The following is an 18,664-nucleotide window of genomic DNA, read 5'->3' on the forward strand; positions in this document are numbered from 1 at the left end:
GTCTTAAGATTTAAACATCTTTTGATGTCTCAACATCCCTATGGAACACTATTTGAAGGGCTCACACACAAAATTTACATGTTCACTAAAATAATATCTAGAGAAGAGTCCAATGGTATCACCTCCTCATCATTAACATACTAGCCCAATGGGAAGAAACTCTGCAATGATGAATACAGAGCCTTATCCAATTTCAAATTTGAAATGTGGAGTACTCTAAGGAGTTAGAAGTCGGCATGCCCTCCCTGCGTTCGTGTGGGTTTCCTCTGGGTGCTCCGGTTTCCTCACACATTTCAAAGACATGTATCTGGAGCATTTCTCCCTGGGCCTCTGCTGAAAATTGGCTTTGTTCCAAGTCGGACTTTTCCAGTTAACAGATGTTAAATAAATAAATAAGGTAGAAGGGCCATGACTGAGGTTTAAGAATGTAATATCTGAGAACTTACTGTGAATTAAGTGGATACACATTCCACAGCAAACTTCCTGTAGTAAATCAAACAAGGTGCAGGCTTATGCAGAAGACTGGAAGTCACATGTCAGGCCCCTGACAGTCGGCCTCTGCAGCAAAAGGGTGGAAATCCTTTTCTGCTGATCACACCTAAAATCACCATAACAGCCTGCTTGGAAAAATGTCCCTGTGATGCAGACAAACTTTTAAAATCATTCACAAACATGTGGAACCTACATCCAGGATAGGAGATGTTCTGATGATGGTCTGGCTGAAGATAAAAATACAGAATCACAATCCCTGTTTTTCAAGGTTGTAAGGCAGAAGAAATTGCAGGTCTTACACTTTAAAGCATTTTGCAAGACAGGGAAGTCCGTACGGATTTACCCTCCCTGCTCAGTGATTCCTTAATTTACATTTCATAATTTTTTTTCATCTGTATAAGTTTGCATTCCTTTTTAGGTAGATTTTTTTTTAGTTTCAAAGTTGATGGGTAAAGGGCTGTACAGAAGGCTGGGGTGCGGAATCCTCATCCTCTATACTACAATGCCAGAAAAGTTCTGGATAGCAGAAGAAACCTAGAAGGATATAAGCCTGATGGAGTAGAGTCATTAAGGTGCATACTGCTTACAAGTAGAAACTTGGAGATTCTATCTCCAACAAAATCAGCACTATAAATGTTACTCCTTAGGTGTGACTTGTCTTCAATAGACACATTCATTAGTTATTTTTGTAGGGATATCACAGGCCTTAAGCTGTCAAAATAAGCAAGAGTGAACAAAATGTAATAAAAAAATGCAATCAATACAGACATAAAAAAAGTGTTCCCATAATGGATGATGGGCAAGCATACTGATGGCAACTCACTATATCCAAAAGAAACAAAAGTGCAGATGGAGAGGGCTGCTCTCCCTGTTATCCAGACATCACACAGACTGCTTTTATGCCCTACTCTAAGGATGTCCAAAGGTTACAGAAGTCATGAGTCAATATCTGCCTACAGCCAAAATCTGCTGAACAACACTGCAACAGTAAGCTTTAAGTTGAGCACTGTTTAAACTTTTTACTCAGAGCCCCTAAACAAAGCAATTCCAAAGGTCCCTGTGTATATATAACCTTAAATGCAACTATATACAAGATGCACCTCACCCCAAAGCCTACACCAGAAAGTACATGGAATGGATGAAGGAAAACTGAGAGATGGCCTTGGGAGATGACACAAATTAAGCACAGATCAACAAAACTAGAAACATGTTCTTTCACCAGTGTGTTTGAAGTAAGTGATAAAAGATCTTTCCAGGTGAAGAATTTTCACATCATAAGATACATGGAGCTCACAAAGGCAAAATAACTGAATAGCCAACCAAAATTCTCCTTTAAACGAGACACAAGTTTCAATATGCTATACATTTCTATCTGCTTGCTTGCTTTCTCTGATGCTCATACTCCGACTTTTACTTGCATTCTTTCAACACATACTCACACTATAACAAATGTGGAGGAATTCAATTATACTGGGGGCGAATGGTGGCTGCTAAACACCCTAAGGCCACAGTGCTCTGAGGTACCCAGTGTGGTTATCTTCTCTCGACATTTTGATATAATACAAGTTACGACTATTTCCAAGCAAAAAATCTAAATTTTAATATTAATTTTAATAATCCATTAATAATATTAATATTTTAAATGTTGCTGCCACAAAAGCTATATTCAACTTTCTGTGCACACCTATGAGGTCTGGTTGTGAGGAAAGTTATACAAAATGACTGAACTGTCCCCCAGTCCCCCACACAAGCTATAGTGACCTTGCACAACTCTAAGTATGGCCAGTTTTACATTCTGTGAAGTCCCATTAGAAGTCTCTCTTAAGCCGGAGTCAAAAACACAGATTGAAGTGCAGGTAAGTCAGGCCCAGAGAAGCTCTGAGGATCTAGATGTTCTGCAATGCAGTTTACTCCTTACTTTTGAAAGATAATTACTTGTTTACATATTTTTTACTTAGAAGAGTTATATACATGCCTGGCAATATTACATCCACATAAAATTTTTTTTTTTCAGATACACAAACAACGCACCAATTTCTCACATGCATTTGCTCATACATAAACACAACACAAACTGACACTGACAAGCCGTGTTTACCAGAAGACAGAACACTGCATGCTTACATACAGGAAAATTGGAGGAATGTCATTTCACCTATGGTCAAGTTTTTGGAGCAATGGAAATACCATCACCTGAATAAACCCACAAAGAAACATGGAGGACAAGCAGACTCCACTCTGAAGGAGTCACAGCCAAAAACTCAGCCAGAGAACCAGGAGCGGTGAAGCAGCTACTTGCTGTCAACTGTGACAATGATTAGCTGATTTCACTATCCTGCCTAGATTACCATAGACAGTGAAAGAAATTATGGCCAACTTAATCAAAAACAATGCAACCATCACACACACACACAAAAGCTTGCAAGCATATGCCATAGCAGTAATACGTTTATACTGATTTCAGTACATATATTTTGTGAGTCACTGCTCCTGCCAGGTCAGATCAGTGGCTTCTTAACAGTGATCAAACAAGGACAAATCCCTTTTATGCACAAACAGCTTCCACAGCAACTAATTACAGTCACTTCATTGACTGTGTACACCTGAAATGCCTATTAAATAACAGTAAAGTATTCCAACTTACTTTACACAAATACAAATCAGCCCTACAAAGTCAGAATAATGAATGTTTAACCTGAGCAAACAATAGCAATATCAGTTACCTGTATCTACAGGCAACTCAACATCCAGCAATTACAGCCATTTTGGTAGTTGTGTACACCTCAGATATCTGATTGTGTTTAAAAATAATGGCTACAGTAACCACTGTAAGTTTGTTTCACACAAAGACATGGTAGCACCCTAATAAAGTGTTCTAACTTACTTCACATAAAAAACATATTAGTCCTGCAAAGCCAGAATATGCCCATTTAATTTGAGCAAATAGTAGCAGCGTTATCTGCATCCAAAGACAGCCCCTTACCCAGCAATCACGGACACTTTGTTGATGGGCTACACCACAAATGACTATGGTGGGATAAAAAAAGATAGTAGCAATAATAATGACAGTAAGATATTCCAAGTTAATTTCACAAAACACACACAGTAGGCACTGTAAACCAACAAATGCAAATTACTCCTCCAAAACACAACTCTAAAACATGAAAGTTTAAAAAAAAGCAAGCAACTAGAATCATCCACAATAGTTACAGTTACTGCTGACTGAGTACACCTCAAATGTCTGAGACAAAATGTAATGGGGTTAATGTATTTTAACTAAGTTTGACACCAACAATACCAAAGTATTCCATCTTACACCACACAGATTACATCAGTCATGCAAAGCCAGAATAATAATGAAATGATTATGTTAATTGTAATCCATAAAATAACCTTTTCTATTTGAGAAAGGTGGGAATAGGCTTCCTGTACTAGCTGGTAGCATAACCCCCATTATGCAGATCTTATGTTAGAATAAACAAGCAAGCAAGTGTAAAAAAAAATAAAAAGGGTTCAACTCTGACAGCTTCTGGTAGTACACAGTCCAAGCTTCACCTCCGTGTGTAAATCAAGTAGTAGAACATGAATGGATCCACAAACTATAAGCTTAGTTTGACATAAAGAAGAAACAAAAAATGTTAACTAAAACTAACCTGCTGCATAACAGCTACACAAAGTCGTGTGGGTATTTTCACCAGGCAATCCAAAATAAACTTGGCGCATCGACTTGTAGCTCCAGTTTCAGCTGTGGAGAAAACTATAGAAAAAAATGTTGAAAGAAAGCTTCAACACACATACATTTACTTTATTTATTACTGTGGAATCTACACATTCTATCAATTTATTTTGCTACCCTGCAGCACTAATCTGAAAAATCCATCTTATGAAACAGCACAAATATTTTCACTGAGGCTTTCCTAAAGAAATGTGTGAATTCAGCAAAAGCAGTCAGATTAACCAGCTGCATTGGCACTGCTGGTAAAAGTCTTGGCTGTAACACAAGTGACCCAAGTTTGATAGACCGGGGGTTGGGGGGCAAGGTTTTGCCCAACTGTCTCTTCCATGGGGAATGTGCAATTATACGCACTGCAAAAGGAGAATTCACTGTTGCAGCAGTAGGCACACCAGCAAAATGGGACTTCTCCACCATGTAGGTTGAGTTTCCCCTTGAAGAGCAAATCCATTTTTTTAAGTCACTCTACATTTCAGAGGGAAGTGGAGTTACAAAAAAGCTGGCTGCAGTATGATGGCCCTGAATTCTCTGCTCCTTTCCCCCAAACGAAAGGGGGATTCATAACCCAATGACTGAGACTTTTTCCCCACTGTACAGTTTTCTGGGTACTACTAGAGGAGAACCTGGCTCTGATTAGAGTTTTCAATACCTACCTCAATAACAGAGGAAATGGGAGGGTCTGCAGCTGTGTTGTGTTAAATCGATTCCATAGCGCTCAAGGTATTTTCAGTGTGAATATAGTAACTCTCTACCTCACACTTAAAGTGCTCCCTAAAGGCACATCCTCAGAGGGGAGCCTGAGAAGAAAGACACCCACTAGTCTACTCCATAAGAAACATTTCAGGAGGATTAACCAACCTAGCATGGTCACTTGGGGTTGAAATAACTAGCTGCTGACTCAGTTACAGATTCCTGAATAAAAAGCATAAGCATTTCTGCAAGGAGATGGTCTTCCTTCACTACCTGAACTATGCATCAGTCAATAGCAGATACCTGAGAATAGCTTCTGAAGAGGCCAATGGAAAAATGTAAGCCACCATACTTTTGTCAGGCACAAAAGGGTACACACAGTTGAAGGAACGGAAACCACCATTCCCCTTTCTGGTATTATAGACAAGCTCACTAGCCTGAACATAAACTCCTACATCACAAGATGGGTTGCCAAATGGCTCACGGACGGAGCCCACATGGTGAGAGTTGCGAGAGCTAGGTCAGACTCTAAACCAGTTACAAGTGGCGTTCCCCAGGGCTCAGTCCCAGGACCCCTCCTGCTCGGCATATACTTCTCAGAGGTACAGGCAAGCACAGCAGGACTATGGCTGACCAAGTTTGCAGACGACTGCAAACTAGGGGATATAACTGACTCTCCGGCTGACACGGACATCCTCCAAAAGGGTCTCAATGAGATGGATACCTGGTGTCAAAATCATGGCCTCAAGCTAAACGCCAAATAGTGCATAGTCATCTCCTTTGGAAAAAACTAAGTACCCACAAACTACCCACATAGGCAGTAGTCCCCTAAATACGGAAGACGTAATAAGGGATCTAGGGACCCAAGTAGAAAGTAATCTCACCTTTGATAATCACATTTCCAAAGTGGTTAGAAAATCCTTCTATGTGGCCCACCTAATCACAAAAGGGTTCGCATCCAGATCCAAAGAGGTCATTGTGCCCCTCTACTCATCAGACCCATCATAGAGTACAATGCCCCATTTGGGATGTACCTTACAAGACACCTGCAACAGCTGGGAAAGACCACAGAAGTACCTCACCAAGAGGATCACTGGCCTCAAACAGATTCCCTATGCAGCTCGACTGAAGAAAGTCCAGCTGTACTCAGTTGCATACCGCCTACTCAGAGGTGATCTCTGCCTGACATACAAGGCCATGTCCAATCCTGAATTGATGGGCGTGCTCCACCTAACGAAAGACTTATCCCCTTGAGCCACATGCTCTAGGGATCTAAACCTCACCACAACAATACATAGGACGTGCTGGAGGGATAGATTCCTGTCCTGGAGACTTCCCATGCTTTGGAACAAGATTCCAATCTACATTAGCCAGAGCTCCTCGCTAACACACTTCAAAATAAACCTCGAGTGGATGGGAAACAAAGTTTACCACGGGGATCACTTCAGTGGCTCTGCTGGACAGAGGCACAGGGAACTAATCTAAGGGTGCGGTGAAAGCCAACACATTCTGTCTAGGCTTATAAATGCCTTCGGGCAGACAGCCTAGTACCTAACTAGGACATAGAGCCAATACTGCACTGCCCTAGGGCCAGTGCCTTCAGGCCTTAATGGGACAGGGCCTCTATGGCCTCAAGCATTCTGTCCACTTCTTTACTATTTATTTTTAGGTGCTCCCATTATTTTGATGCTTGCTCTTTTTGTTTTGAAATTCAAAAAAAGAAGCTTCTCCCATAGAGAAAGCAGAAGTGGCAGAACCTATGAACATCTATTTTGTGCAACACACAAAACGTGAACTTTTTTTTTCTCCAAGTCAGAATAGGCAATGAAATTGAAAATCTTTCAGTGAGAACTATAAAGCACATGCACATTAGTGAGTGATGCTTTTCATGGACTCACAGTAGGGAAAAAAACAGCACCCCCCCCCCCAAAAAAAATACTTTCTTTTACTCTCCCCGATAGGTTGAAACTGGATTTCAGTATATGTAACAAGAAATCCACAATTTACAAACAATTTAGAGTGAAGTTTAACACCACCTGCATCTGCTCTGGTGTCTGAAGATGAATTGGGATGTAGCCGAGGTAAAGGCACATACCCATGTCCTTGGTACTCTAAGGAGCTATCACTAGAAATGGCATTTCTGGAAGACACTGAAGTTAGTCCAAAAGGGCAAGGTGGTAAACTGGTAATTAGATTTCCCTGTCTTGAATCCAAGAAAGCATCTGTGGGGTTCACATGCAGGAATGTGTGAAAATCAGGGTGCCTAATGAAACAGAAGTAGCAAAAATGACATGCAGGGTAAGCTTTTGAAATGTGGGACCTTGTTTACATTTGACAACTCTGGGAAAGTTTTTTTTCGGTTCTGGCATTAGGAAAAAAAAATGGGTAAAGGCCGACGTCCTCTTCACCCTTTGCAACCTTCTTTACTCCAGTCTGTTGCAGCAGTTTCTATAATAAGTGGTGTCACTAAATGTTTTTGATCACAAATAGCATTCCTTGGAATTGTGGGACAAATAAGAACTTTAGAATGTAACCTTGGGAAGCAGTTAAGTACCCGTTTGTCTCCTGTTTATTTCCATTTTTATGGGAAAAGAATTAGTATGCCCCAATTCTGGTAGGCATCTGCCTATGCTGAAGGGGTTTAAGGGCAGGGGTAGAGGCAGCCATAAGGGAGTAATGGGGACGCAGAACTAAAACACTAATTTTTGCTCCTTTTCTGAGTCGTGGGCCCTGCTGAGTCCTAAGCTTCATATTCTGGCCAGGCCACTTATGTTTCTGAAAGACCATTTTTTTCCTTTTGATATTTTCCTTTCATCTAATGTCAGCAAAAGGGCCAATTTCTGGTAGGAGAATTCCTTGTATACTTTTGAATGGGTGGATGGAACAGCAGTTCTTCTTTTACTCCATAGTTTTTCACTTCTCCTCCAGTTTCTTGTTAATCTCCTGGAGTGATGTCAAAAAAAAAATCAATTCTCTATTTAAAGGAGCATAAAAGAGTTCTGCCTTTGTATCCTCTGTCAGAAGGTGGATACTTTGTTAGGCATGTCTCCCCATTGCAGGCCTTGGACCAGTAGCCCTAGATGATGTAGCCACTTCATCTTATGAGCATTTACTAGCATGTCTGCAACCTGCAGAGTTGTACAAAATGAGTTTCAACAGCTGTAACATCAGATCTGCTGGCAGGGATGGGGAGGGGTCTACCCAAACATATCCACCACCTGCTGGAGAACTTCCCCTTAGTACTTCATGTGGTTTTGAAAAAAATAAACAGTCCTGAATGCTAAGGTTGCTGAAACATAGAATTCTTCTGAAAGCAGTCCAAGAACATACCCAACATAATGGTGTTTTGGGAAAGACCCACTCTGACACCAGGGCTGCATCCACAAATACCACAGCAAGACATGAAATGGGTTTTTATACATGGGACTTGAAGGATATTGCATCCTATAAAATGGTCAGGCTTCCTGTGCGATTGCACTAATGGTTAAGGAGAAGCTGCAGTACAAGCATTCAAAAATTTAGAACCCAAGAGTGAATTCAAGGTCTTCAGGCCTAGAAAGTCTATATGCTTTTTTTTCTGCCTTCAACATCTATCCTACATTCCCATTTAAAACAATTCCCATTAAGGAGAGTCTCTAAAATGAGAGGTCTCCAGGCAGAGAACTAAAAAAAAAAAAAAAGATGTCATTATCATCTGAGTCATATCCCAAGGAAGGAAAATTTTTTTTATTTACAAGGAAGATTATCCTCACCCTTCTGAATCAAAGGAGTAAGACCCTCAACTGGAAAAGACTGACTCTTCCTCTTCTGCGGAAGATTTGCTCTCTGAAGTTGACAGCTTATCTGGCACAGTCTGCATGTTCAGGAAAATAACAGGTAGCAGGTTCTTGGCAAATCTATGCCCGCTTCGGGAAGCGAGGTGGGGTGGTTACACAGCTGTTAGTCGGACTAAATGCCAAACCGCTCTTTGCTAGAATTCACAAATGTGAATACCACGACAGTGATCCATATAAAGAACATAGTCAAAAATACAAGAAATTTGGTAGGATAGGTGGATGTAGGTCTCTAGCCAATTCACCTAAGACTAACTATACTGCAAAGAACATTTAGTTTTCTTCATAAAAACATCACCACAGACAAGTGACAAATATCTGATTGGCCACACAAGAAAAAGAATATGAGGCCAACAGACCCTCACATATTTACTGTACAATATAATGGAAATTTTTTTAAGAGACGAAAACACTCTTGCTACTGTTAAAAACTGTCATCTCAGAATATCCTGACAACTATTTCAACCAAAGTCTTTACTAAAATCATTCAGGTTAAAAACATTCTATTGAGACTGCCAACATTCTATGAACTATACTAACAGATGAAATTCTGTGAACTAAAGCCATAAGATAAGATTTTTTTCCTTCATTTCACACAAAGTGTGCCTTTTACGGTTACTACTCAAAAGAACATGCTGCAAGAGACAGTACGTTGAATCCTACAGAAGATCTTGCAGAAATAAAACAAAATGTATATCTTACCGAGTTGTTTTAGATTTATTACTGCACTCCAGAATAATGATGAATGCACTGCAGAGCTCTGGTACTCTTATGTTAATACAATTTCCTAGCTGAAGGATTGTAGCGGGCCAGAACGATGCGTTCAACCAGGAAGGTGAGAAAGCGATGCCTGGCAATCATGGGAACTGAAGATGCCACACAGTGAACTTCAGATGCTGCAGATTCAGATAAAACAGTCCCTCAGGTAGGACAGTAGGTCTGGAGCTGGGTTCAGTATCCAGAGTTTCTGAAGTAGATGAGGCCATAGGAAGGAAACCAGACCTGCTGAGGCCAGAAAGTACAGTTGTGTACCTACCATAAATGTAGATGTTCGAGTGTATTCACTGTTGCAGTCATTACACTTGGGTTATCCTGCTGGCAGGCTACCCGCAGTCGGCCTGAGTTCCAAAGTCTAGGTCCGGCATCAGTTGCTGTCGCCTCTTCCCTGACATCAGTGCGCTAGGGGTATAAAAGATGCAACCGATGCCATTTTCTTCAGTTTTTCTTGCCCCAGATGTCAGGTGCTCCCAAATAGGAAAGGCTGGAAAAAATTCTGCCAAAAAACAAGCATGTACTAAAATAAACATTTCCTTCATCTACAAGCAAATACACCACATAGGCTGTATAGAATAGAGAAGTACAGAAAAGTCCCAGCAATGAAAAGGGGGATGGTAGGTGGGTAACCTGGACTGCAACAGTGAATACACTCGAACATCTACATTTATGGTGGGTACACAACTGTACTATGTTCATCGTGTTTCACTGTTGCAGTCATTACAATTGGGTTGAATCCCAAAGCTGAGGTTGGGTGGCTGGGCCTAAATAGGATTAGGAGAGGCTACCAGGCCCTGCAGAACTGCAGTGGCAAAGCCTGCTCTGGATTTAGAGTAGAGAGGTAAGTGGTAGTGCTTGGTGAAAGTGTGCACTGAACTCCAGGTTGCAGCTTCTAAAATGTCTTTGGTTGGTACTCCTGTGAGAAAGGCTGCTGAAGTGGCTGCTGCTCTGGTAGAATGTGGCCTAATGCCCTTAGGCACTGATTTGCCATGTTGTGCATAGCAGAAGCGAATGCAGTGTCCTATCCATTTTGAAATTGTCTGCTTTGAGATAGGCTTTCCTTGTGATCCTGCAGCATAAGCTACAAACAGTTGCTCAGTTTTTCTGAAAGCTTTTGTTTTGTCCAAGTAGAATCATAGCTATCTGTGTATGTCTAAAGCATGCAGAAGTCTCTCCCCCTTTATTCTGGGGATTTGGATAGAAAGTTGGCAAATGAATGGTTTGGTTAAGAGCCACACTGGAAACCACCTTTGGCATAAATGTTGGGTTTGTCCTTAGAGAGACCCTGTCCTGATGAAAAATGATGAAAGGTTCCACTGTCATTAATGCCTGTAACTCTGAGACTCTTCTTGCTGAAGTTATTGCTAGGAGCAGAGCAGTTTTCCATAATAATTTTATATCAGCTGTGTTGCCTGGCTCAAAAGGAGGCAGTGTGAGCTTTTCTAAAACAAAATTGAGGTCCCAAGTAGGTATTGGTGCTCTCCTTGGGGGATCTTATGTTTCTTGGCCCTCTGAGGTACTGCCTTAGTAGTGGATGTGAAAAAATAGGAGGTTCCGTATTGTAATGAGCTGACATGGCAGAGGCATGGATCTTAATAGATGAGAAGGATAGGCCTTTGTCCAGCATCTCAGTTAGGTATTGTAAAATCTGAGGTATATTTGGAACAAGTGGTTCGAGTCCTTGTGCCTGGTTCCAAGCACAGAATCTCTTCCATTTTTCTGCATAAGATTTCCTAGAGCTGGGCATCCTGGCTTCTAAAATGACATCCATAACAACTTTAGAGAAAGGTGTGGTCTGACTTACTATATTATCTGCCATGCAGCCAGATTTAAGGTTCTGAGTTGACTGTGTAGAATCTGATTGTTTTGTTGAGTCAGAAGATGGGGAATTTGAGGTAGAGGCCAGGCTGGGCCTTGAGACAAGCTCTTTAGGATTGGGTACCAGTGCTGGCGTTGCCAGTATGGTGCAATCAGGATCATTTTTGGCTTCTTACCTGACTTTCAGGAGCACCTTGGGAAGAAGAGGCAGTGGAGGGAAGGCATAAACTCTCAGGCTTTGCCAGCTGAATGAAAGAGCATCCACTTTCCATGCTTGTGAGTGATAAGTCCTTGTGCAGAATTTCTGTAGTTGGCAGTTGTGAGGGGAGGCAAAAAGATCTATGTCTGGGCGTCCCTATTTCCTTGTTATCATGCTGAAGACCTGTGGATTTTGTTTCCATTTGTGAGGATCCATGAGATTTCTGCTTGCTTAGTCTGCCAGTGTATTTTTCGTACCTGGCAGGAATTGTGCCTGCAGATGTACTTGATAGGTCAGCGCTGTGTTCCACAAAGTCATGGCTTGCCTGCAGAGGGGGTAGGAATGTGTGCCCCCCCTTGCTTGTTTATGTACCACATAACTGTGGTGTTGTCCGTCTTTAATAATAGTTGTCCTGGATGTAGTAGATCCTTGAAGGCTGTCAGGGCATTCTGTACAGCTAGCATTTCTTTTTGATTTATGTGAAGATGCATTTGACCCTTGGGCCACGTGCCCTGAATACATTTTCCTGCCATGTGTGCCCCCCCCAGGCATAATCCGATGCATGCGTTGCTATTGTCTGCCTGGTTGTGGGTAAGGTGAAAGGCTGTCCCTTGTTGTGGTGACAGGCCCAGGATCACCATCGAAACTCCTGTTGTAGACAGGGAATTATAGTTGTTATTGTTTCCAGGCTGTGGCAATGTTGAGTCCAAACACTTTTTAGATACCATTGTAGATTCCTCAAATGCAGTCTTGCATATGGAATTAGTAGAATGCAGAATGCCATGAAGCCCAGGGCCTGCAGAATTTTTCTTGCAGGGAGCTGGGTCTTTGTTGCCATCATTTGAAAGTAATGAGTCAGTTGCCTTTGTCTGGCGTGAGATAAGCCATCTTGGCAGATGTATTTAAGCTTGCACCCAGGAATATTATCTCTTGAGAGGGCACTAGTTTTGATTTATTTTCGTTTACTGTGTACCCTAGGCAAATTAATAATCTTTTTACAAATGCCAGATGCTTTAGTAGAATGTCCTTGCTCTCTTGCTTGAATACGGCAGTCGTCCAAGTAGGGATATATTTGAATTCCTCTCTGTCTGCAAAATGCAATTACTGGTGCCAGGCATTTTGTGAAGACCCTAGGCGCAGTAGATAAACCAAAGGGCAGTGCAGAGAATTGGTAATGCATTGAGCCAGCTATGAATCTGAGGTATCTTCTGCAAGACTGTCTGATTGGGACATGCAGTTATGCCTCCTTGAGGTCCAAAGTAACTAGCCAAGCCTTCTTGCCCAGCATGGGTAGAAGTTGTTGCAGTGCTAACATTTTGAATTTTGGAACATCCAGGAAAGTATTTGGGATTGACAAGTCCAGTATTGGTCTCCAGGATTTGTCCTTTCTGGGTACCAGGAAAATTCTTGAGTAAAATCCTTGTCCCTGTTCTTGCTGTGGTACTCTTTGAATAGCTCCCATGTCCATGAGAGCAGCAATTTCCTTTTGTGCCTCTGCCCATTGGTTTTGTGGCAGGTCCGGCATACCTTTTGATTTTGGAAGGGTGTGAAAGTGGAACCTGTAACCCTGAGAAACTATATTCATTATCAATTTGTCCTGGGTGATTATGTGCCAATTTTGTGAGAAAAGTGCTAGCTTTCCCCCTAGGGGTGCTGCCAAAAGGTAAGTGCTTGGCCTTTGTAGAGGGAAGTCATTGGGACTGTTTTCTATAAGGTTTTGATTGGTTTTCTCCTCCTTTGGGGGCAGAAGCACCCCATTGTTTAGGTCTGTAGGAGCCTTGGGGCTGAAATCTGCCTCTTGGGCGTCTGACACCTGAAAGGGCCAATTTTTTGAAGACCAGTTTCTGCTAAACCTAGGTGGTTGAACCTGTAAGAAATCCTTCACTGTCTGCATAGATTTTGCTTTATCCTCCATTTTCTTTAACACCTCTTCTACCTTAACACCAAAGTATCATGCTGTAGTGGAGCATCCAATAATTTTACTTTAACATGTTCAGGTAAACTTTGTTCTTTCAACCAAGCATGCCTTCGAATGACAGAGCCTGTAACTGCGGCTCTGCAAGAAGCCTCTAATGAATCAAAACCACATTGCAGAGTATGCTTTCCCACTTGTTCAGCTGCATGCAATAATTCCTGCATTTCCTTATTATCAGGACTTTGAGTTTGTAAGCATTTTCTGTTTTAACAAATACATGGGGTACTGTTGATATTTAAGCATGTGAAACTGGAAGTTTAAAGCCCTTACAGCTAAAGTAGCAGAAGTGTAAACTTTTCCCCCCATCTATCCAGTGCTCTAGAATCCCTATTAGAGGAGACAGGGATTTTTGCAGTGGAAGCCTTAACCCCTTTGGGACCCTGAGAAATTGTTTCTGGGTCAGCAGCAGGGTTTTTATAAAGAAATTTATGAGAGTCAGGGACCCTGTAATACCTGTCTGGCTCGACTGGTGCAGGGGGGAAAGAATCAGGAGACAGAATGGATTCAGAGCAAACATCAACAATATCAAGCACAGGGGGATAGCCAGGGGCCTGTGATTTGGCAGTAAAGGAAAGTCTCTGAGCCTTTTCTTGGATTCTGAATAATCCTGGCTCTCCCAGTGGAAATGCTCCCTCATGGTGTGCAGAGTTTCCCCAAAAGAATAATCCTCAGGTGGAGAGGCTGAAGGTATAGATTCTTCAGCATCAGAGTCCTCATAGGGAGGGAGAGAATAGCCCTGATCCGAAGAGGAATCAGAGGAAATAGAAACCTGGTCAGAGGAATCATAGTCAGTGTCTTGCCTAGGCCTTTTATCAGGAGGGGGATGGGAACCCCTGATCAAAGTAATTAAGTCTTCGGCCATTTTAAGCATCTGTTTTTCTTTGGCATGGATGACTGTTCCAGGAGAATGCTGTACTTGTTTAATTGTCTTTAATGGTGTCTTTGACTGTGCCTTGGCTGCTGTAGTGGAATTAATAGTAAGCTGTGAAGGTCTGAAAACACCCTCAGAAGCCGATGCCTGCTCAGCGGCTCCGGACCAATCTGAGGGAATAGTTTCCGTAGGCCCAATACCTTGAGTATCCAGAGGCCTAGTTGTCTCCACGTGGGAGTCAGAAACGGCCTGTGGCTCTGAGGTAGCGGGTGTTAAAGGCTATGAAAGCACCTCACTGAGAACTGGCGAATGGCCTAGAAGAGGCTTCGTCAGTTTTGGACCTCGGATGCCGGTCCTTTTCCTTGTCTTTACATTTTTTTTATGAATTCCGGTCGTCTGTTGTTCCGACGGCATTATGTAGTCAAACCTTCGGCCAAAGTAACGTAAAGCAAAATCAAACCGACGCTTAATAATGCGTTTGTTGAATCTAGTACAAGACCGACAACTAGTAACGTCGTGGTCAGGGCCTAGGCAAGGAATACAGTAAGAGTGGAAGTCCTTATGAGGCATTTGCTTCCCACAAGAAATACAATGACATCGGTCTGGAGCAAGAAAAAGTTTCCCCAACGGGGTACTTAGCTTTATTGAAGACTTCCATTCTGAAACTCTATTTCGAAAATCTCAGGAGTCGGCTAACCGGCACTTGCGAACTGCTTTTGCTTCAGGCACCGCGCAGCATTAAAAACTGAAGAAAATGGCGTCTGTTGCATCTTTTATACCCCTGGCGCACTGACGTCAGGGAAGAGGCGACAGCAACCGACGCCGGACCTAGACTTTGGAACTCGGGCTGACTGCGGGTAGCCCGCCAGCAGAATAACCCAAGTGTAATGACTGCAACAATGAAACACTATGAACATCAGGGCAATGAGGATTTTTCTGTTCTTCGACCTGTTGGCTTTCTTTAGAAACTGACATTTTAGGGGAATCGGAGGAAAGGCATACAATAGACCAGGGGGCCAATTGTGGAGGAGAGCGTCACTGGGTAACTCCCCCAGTGGGGGTATACGGGCAAAGTAACTGTTGCACTTGTTCAGATGGGAGGTGAAGTGGTTGCAGCAAGGTTGGCCCCAAAGGCGGAATATCTTGTCTGCCACCAGTGGATTGAGACCCCACGCATGTGAAGTACAAGGATGGGTCTGTTCAGCTTGTCCGGAATCATGTTGGAGCTCCTTGAAATGTGCACTGCCATTAGAAAGCGGTCGGAGGAGACTGCCCACTGCTATACTCTGAGCGCTTCTCTACAAACAGGGTAAGATCTGGTTCTCCCTTGCTTGATGATGTACCAGACTACCGACATAGTCGGTTTGAACTGCAATCATTCCCAAGGGGAGGGCATCTTGAAATGTCTGCAACGCTAAGTGTACTGCCCTCATCTCTAGAGCACTGAAATGCAAACTGGCCTCCAGCTGGGACCAAGTGCCTTGTACTGTCTTTCCCAGATAATGCCCCACCCCCACCCTATCTGGGACGTGAGCATGGTCACTATGGCTTGGGGTTGAGGATGGGTAAAGGGACAGCCCAACAAAATTTGTTTGGAGTAAAGCCACCAACTCAGGTCTTCTTTGCATCGACTGCTGATCATAATCAGACGGGACACTGGCTGATTCAAGGAGGACTACTGGGAAGCCAGAAGTCACTTAAGAATTCGCATGTGATATCAGGCCAGGGGAACTAGAGTGATAAAGACTACCATTGACCCTAGAGCCTGTAGACCGAGTCTTGTTGTTACTTTCTTGCTGTGAATGATATGGCTGACTTGTGATCTGATCATTTGTGGAGTCTTCCTAGGGGAAGAGATGCAATGACTGTGACTGTGTCGAGCATAGCTCCAATGAATTCCAGCTGATGGGATGGTTCTAAATGGGATTTTTCATAGTTTATAGTGATTCCTAAGCTGGAACAAAGAATAAGGGTATAATCTTGTGCCTTTATGAGTTGACACCTGGTGGGAGCAGTAAAGAGCCAGTCGTCTAGATATGGAAACACTCTGAATTCTAGCAGTCTGAGGTGAGCTGCAACCACTGTTATGCATTTGGTGAACACCCTGGGGGCTGTGGTGAGACCAAAGGGCAGGGTCCTGTGCTGACAGTGACTGGCTCCCAGCTTGTAGCACAGGAATCTCCTGGACTGCTTACCAATTTTTACATGGTAATATACATTCAGAAGACATACTGAGCACATCTAACAGTCTTTTTCCTAGAATGAAAGTATACACTGAACCAAAATCATCCGGAATTTGGTTTGCTGAACTGACTGATTTTGGATCTCGGTCAGTTGAACAAGTCTCCAGTCCCCTGTTTTCTTTGGCACTAAAAAGAATCTTGAGTAAATCACGGATCCTCTCTGGTCTGGTGGGACTGCTTGGATGAGACTTTTGTTGATCAGTTTTTGAACTTCTAAGACTGCTGCAACCCTGACTGGGTGGAATGTCCAGGATTCTTCTTTGTCTTTTTGGTTCTTCTGAAAAGGGGATACTGTAACCTCTAGTAATAATCCTCTGCACCTATTTGTCTTTCGTTATCCTTAGCCAGGCAGATTAATGCAGGGATAATCGGCCCCTGACTGCCTCCAGAGGAAGGTAATTGGGTCTCCTTTCAGGAGCGTGGACAGGAGTTACCAAGTAGAGTCTCCCTGGTATCCTGACACTGCAGGCAATTTCTGCCTCTTGAATGGCATCTTCCATTATCACTCCCCACGGGGGAAGTCAGCGAGTCCTGGAAAGGTCCTTGTATCTTTTGAACTACAGCCTCCCACTTCCCTGGTTCCTGGAATACAGTTGTTGAGTAGTGGAGAAGTGTACACCCATGGCAGAAAGGATCTTCTCACATCTGGATACAGTCTCTAACTTTGCGACCAAATAGGGGAAGTTCTGGCAAAATGGGGTGCTGATGAAATAAGACTTAAATGGCTCCACAAAATCACATAACCGCATCCAGACATGTCTCCTGATCACTATGCCTGAACGCCCTTCTGTTGTCATCCCTTCGGCAGCATGAGCAGTTAGCCTCATGGACGAGTTGTAGATAGAGTCTAGGGTGGCGAGCTGAGAAGCAACTGTCTGGAACTCCTTCAGCTACTGCTCCCAAAAGAGTATCTGATAGCTCTTTAATCAGATCTCTTTGAAGCCTGGCAAAATGTGCCATACAATTCAAGGACCTGAGAGCAAAGGTCAGTGAGGCGTGTATGTGCACCCTAAATCTATCCATTGTCCTAGACTCTTTGATAGGAGGATGGATAGTAGGACTTTCATCAACTAGCTCCTTCTTGGTGGCTGCCGCTACCACCATGGTGTCAACAGGAATTCCTTTGGCCTGGTGTTGCTGATCCTGAGGGGCAGACAGGATATGGTCAGGTCTTCTTGGAATTAGCTCGATAGAGTCAGGTAACTTCCAAGCTCACCGAGAGATCAAGTTAATACGATCATCAGCAGGAGGAGAGATCCAAGAGGTAGAGGGCTGGGCATGAAAAGCCTCCAGGTATACCAATTCCTCAGAGAAAGGCTTGAGGGTAGTCCAGTCACCCCTCTGTTTAAGAATTTATAGAATGTCCCTGAAGGAAGCATCTTCAAGGAGTGACTTAGGGAATTTTTCCCCTCTTCAAAATCGGTATCTTCTGTGAAGGACTCATCAGGGGAGGCTACGTGTTTCCTCTTGCACTTTCTCTTCAAAGGTACCTCTTCAGAGGGGTGTTCTGCAGAGGTATCCAAAGATGTTACAATGTGGTTTGACCCAGAGAAGTGTGTCCTCTGTCCCACAGAAGAGACAGGGATGGACAAGATGTTTGGTCCGACAGGGAAGGCATAAACTGTTTGCCCAAAATGGACAAGGCCTCTCCATGGTCTGGAAGGCAGCCCCCCCCCCCACGTTAGAGGAAGGGGAGCCTGGAACCAAAACAGAATCCTCAGAACTGTGGTCCCACCCTGCACCGAGAAGGCCACCTGCAAAGCCAGCGCCAGGGTCGAGCTTACATATACCAAAGCACCGAGGGGCATGGAGGGCTCCAAAAGTATCAAAGTCGAACCCTGCCCCTTGGAACTGGCAACAAAGCCTCGACCTCGGGAGGCCTCTGGGTCTGACAAACCCAAAGAACTCAGGGCAGCCATCAGTGCTGGAGACGTACCTCTGACCAGCACCGAAACAGTCGAAGCCGGGAAGGTCAGTACTAGGGGCTCTGACAACTCATCTGGAGTCAGAGGAGGAATAAGCAGTGGTGTGGAAGA

At 43.3% G+C, this 18,664-nt stretch overlaps 1 protein-coding gene across 1 annotated transcript in view; it reads right to left on the minus strand.

Annotated features, from left to right (window-relative positions):
• LOC122800223 (protein NO VEIN-like) overlaps window positions 1–18,664 on the minus strand; it is a 1,589,974-nt gene that overhangs the window by 877,110 nt on the left and 694,200 nt on the right. The window contains exon 11 of the mRNA XM_044069716.1: window positions 4,146–4,249. Within this exon, the coding sequence (XP_043925651.1) occupies window positions 4,146–4,249 (104 nt within the window). The remainder of the gene's footprint in view (window positions 1–4,145; window positions 4,250–18,664) is intronic.

This window comes from Protopterus annectens, chromosome 4.part0 (genome assembly GCF_019279795.1).
Source record: "Protopterus annectens isolate FY-2018-M chromosome 4.part0, PAN1.0, whole genome shotgun sequence".
NCBI classification, from domain to species: domain Eukaryota; kingdom Metazoa; phylum Chordata; order Ceratodontiformes; family Protopteridae; genus Protopterus; species Protopterus annectens.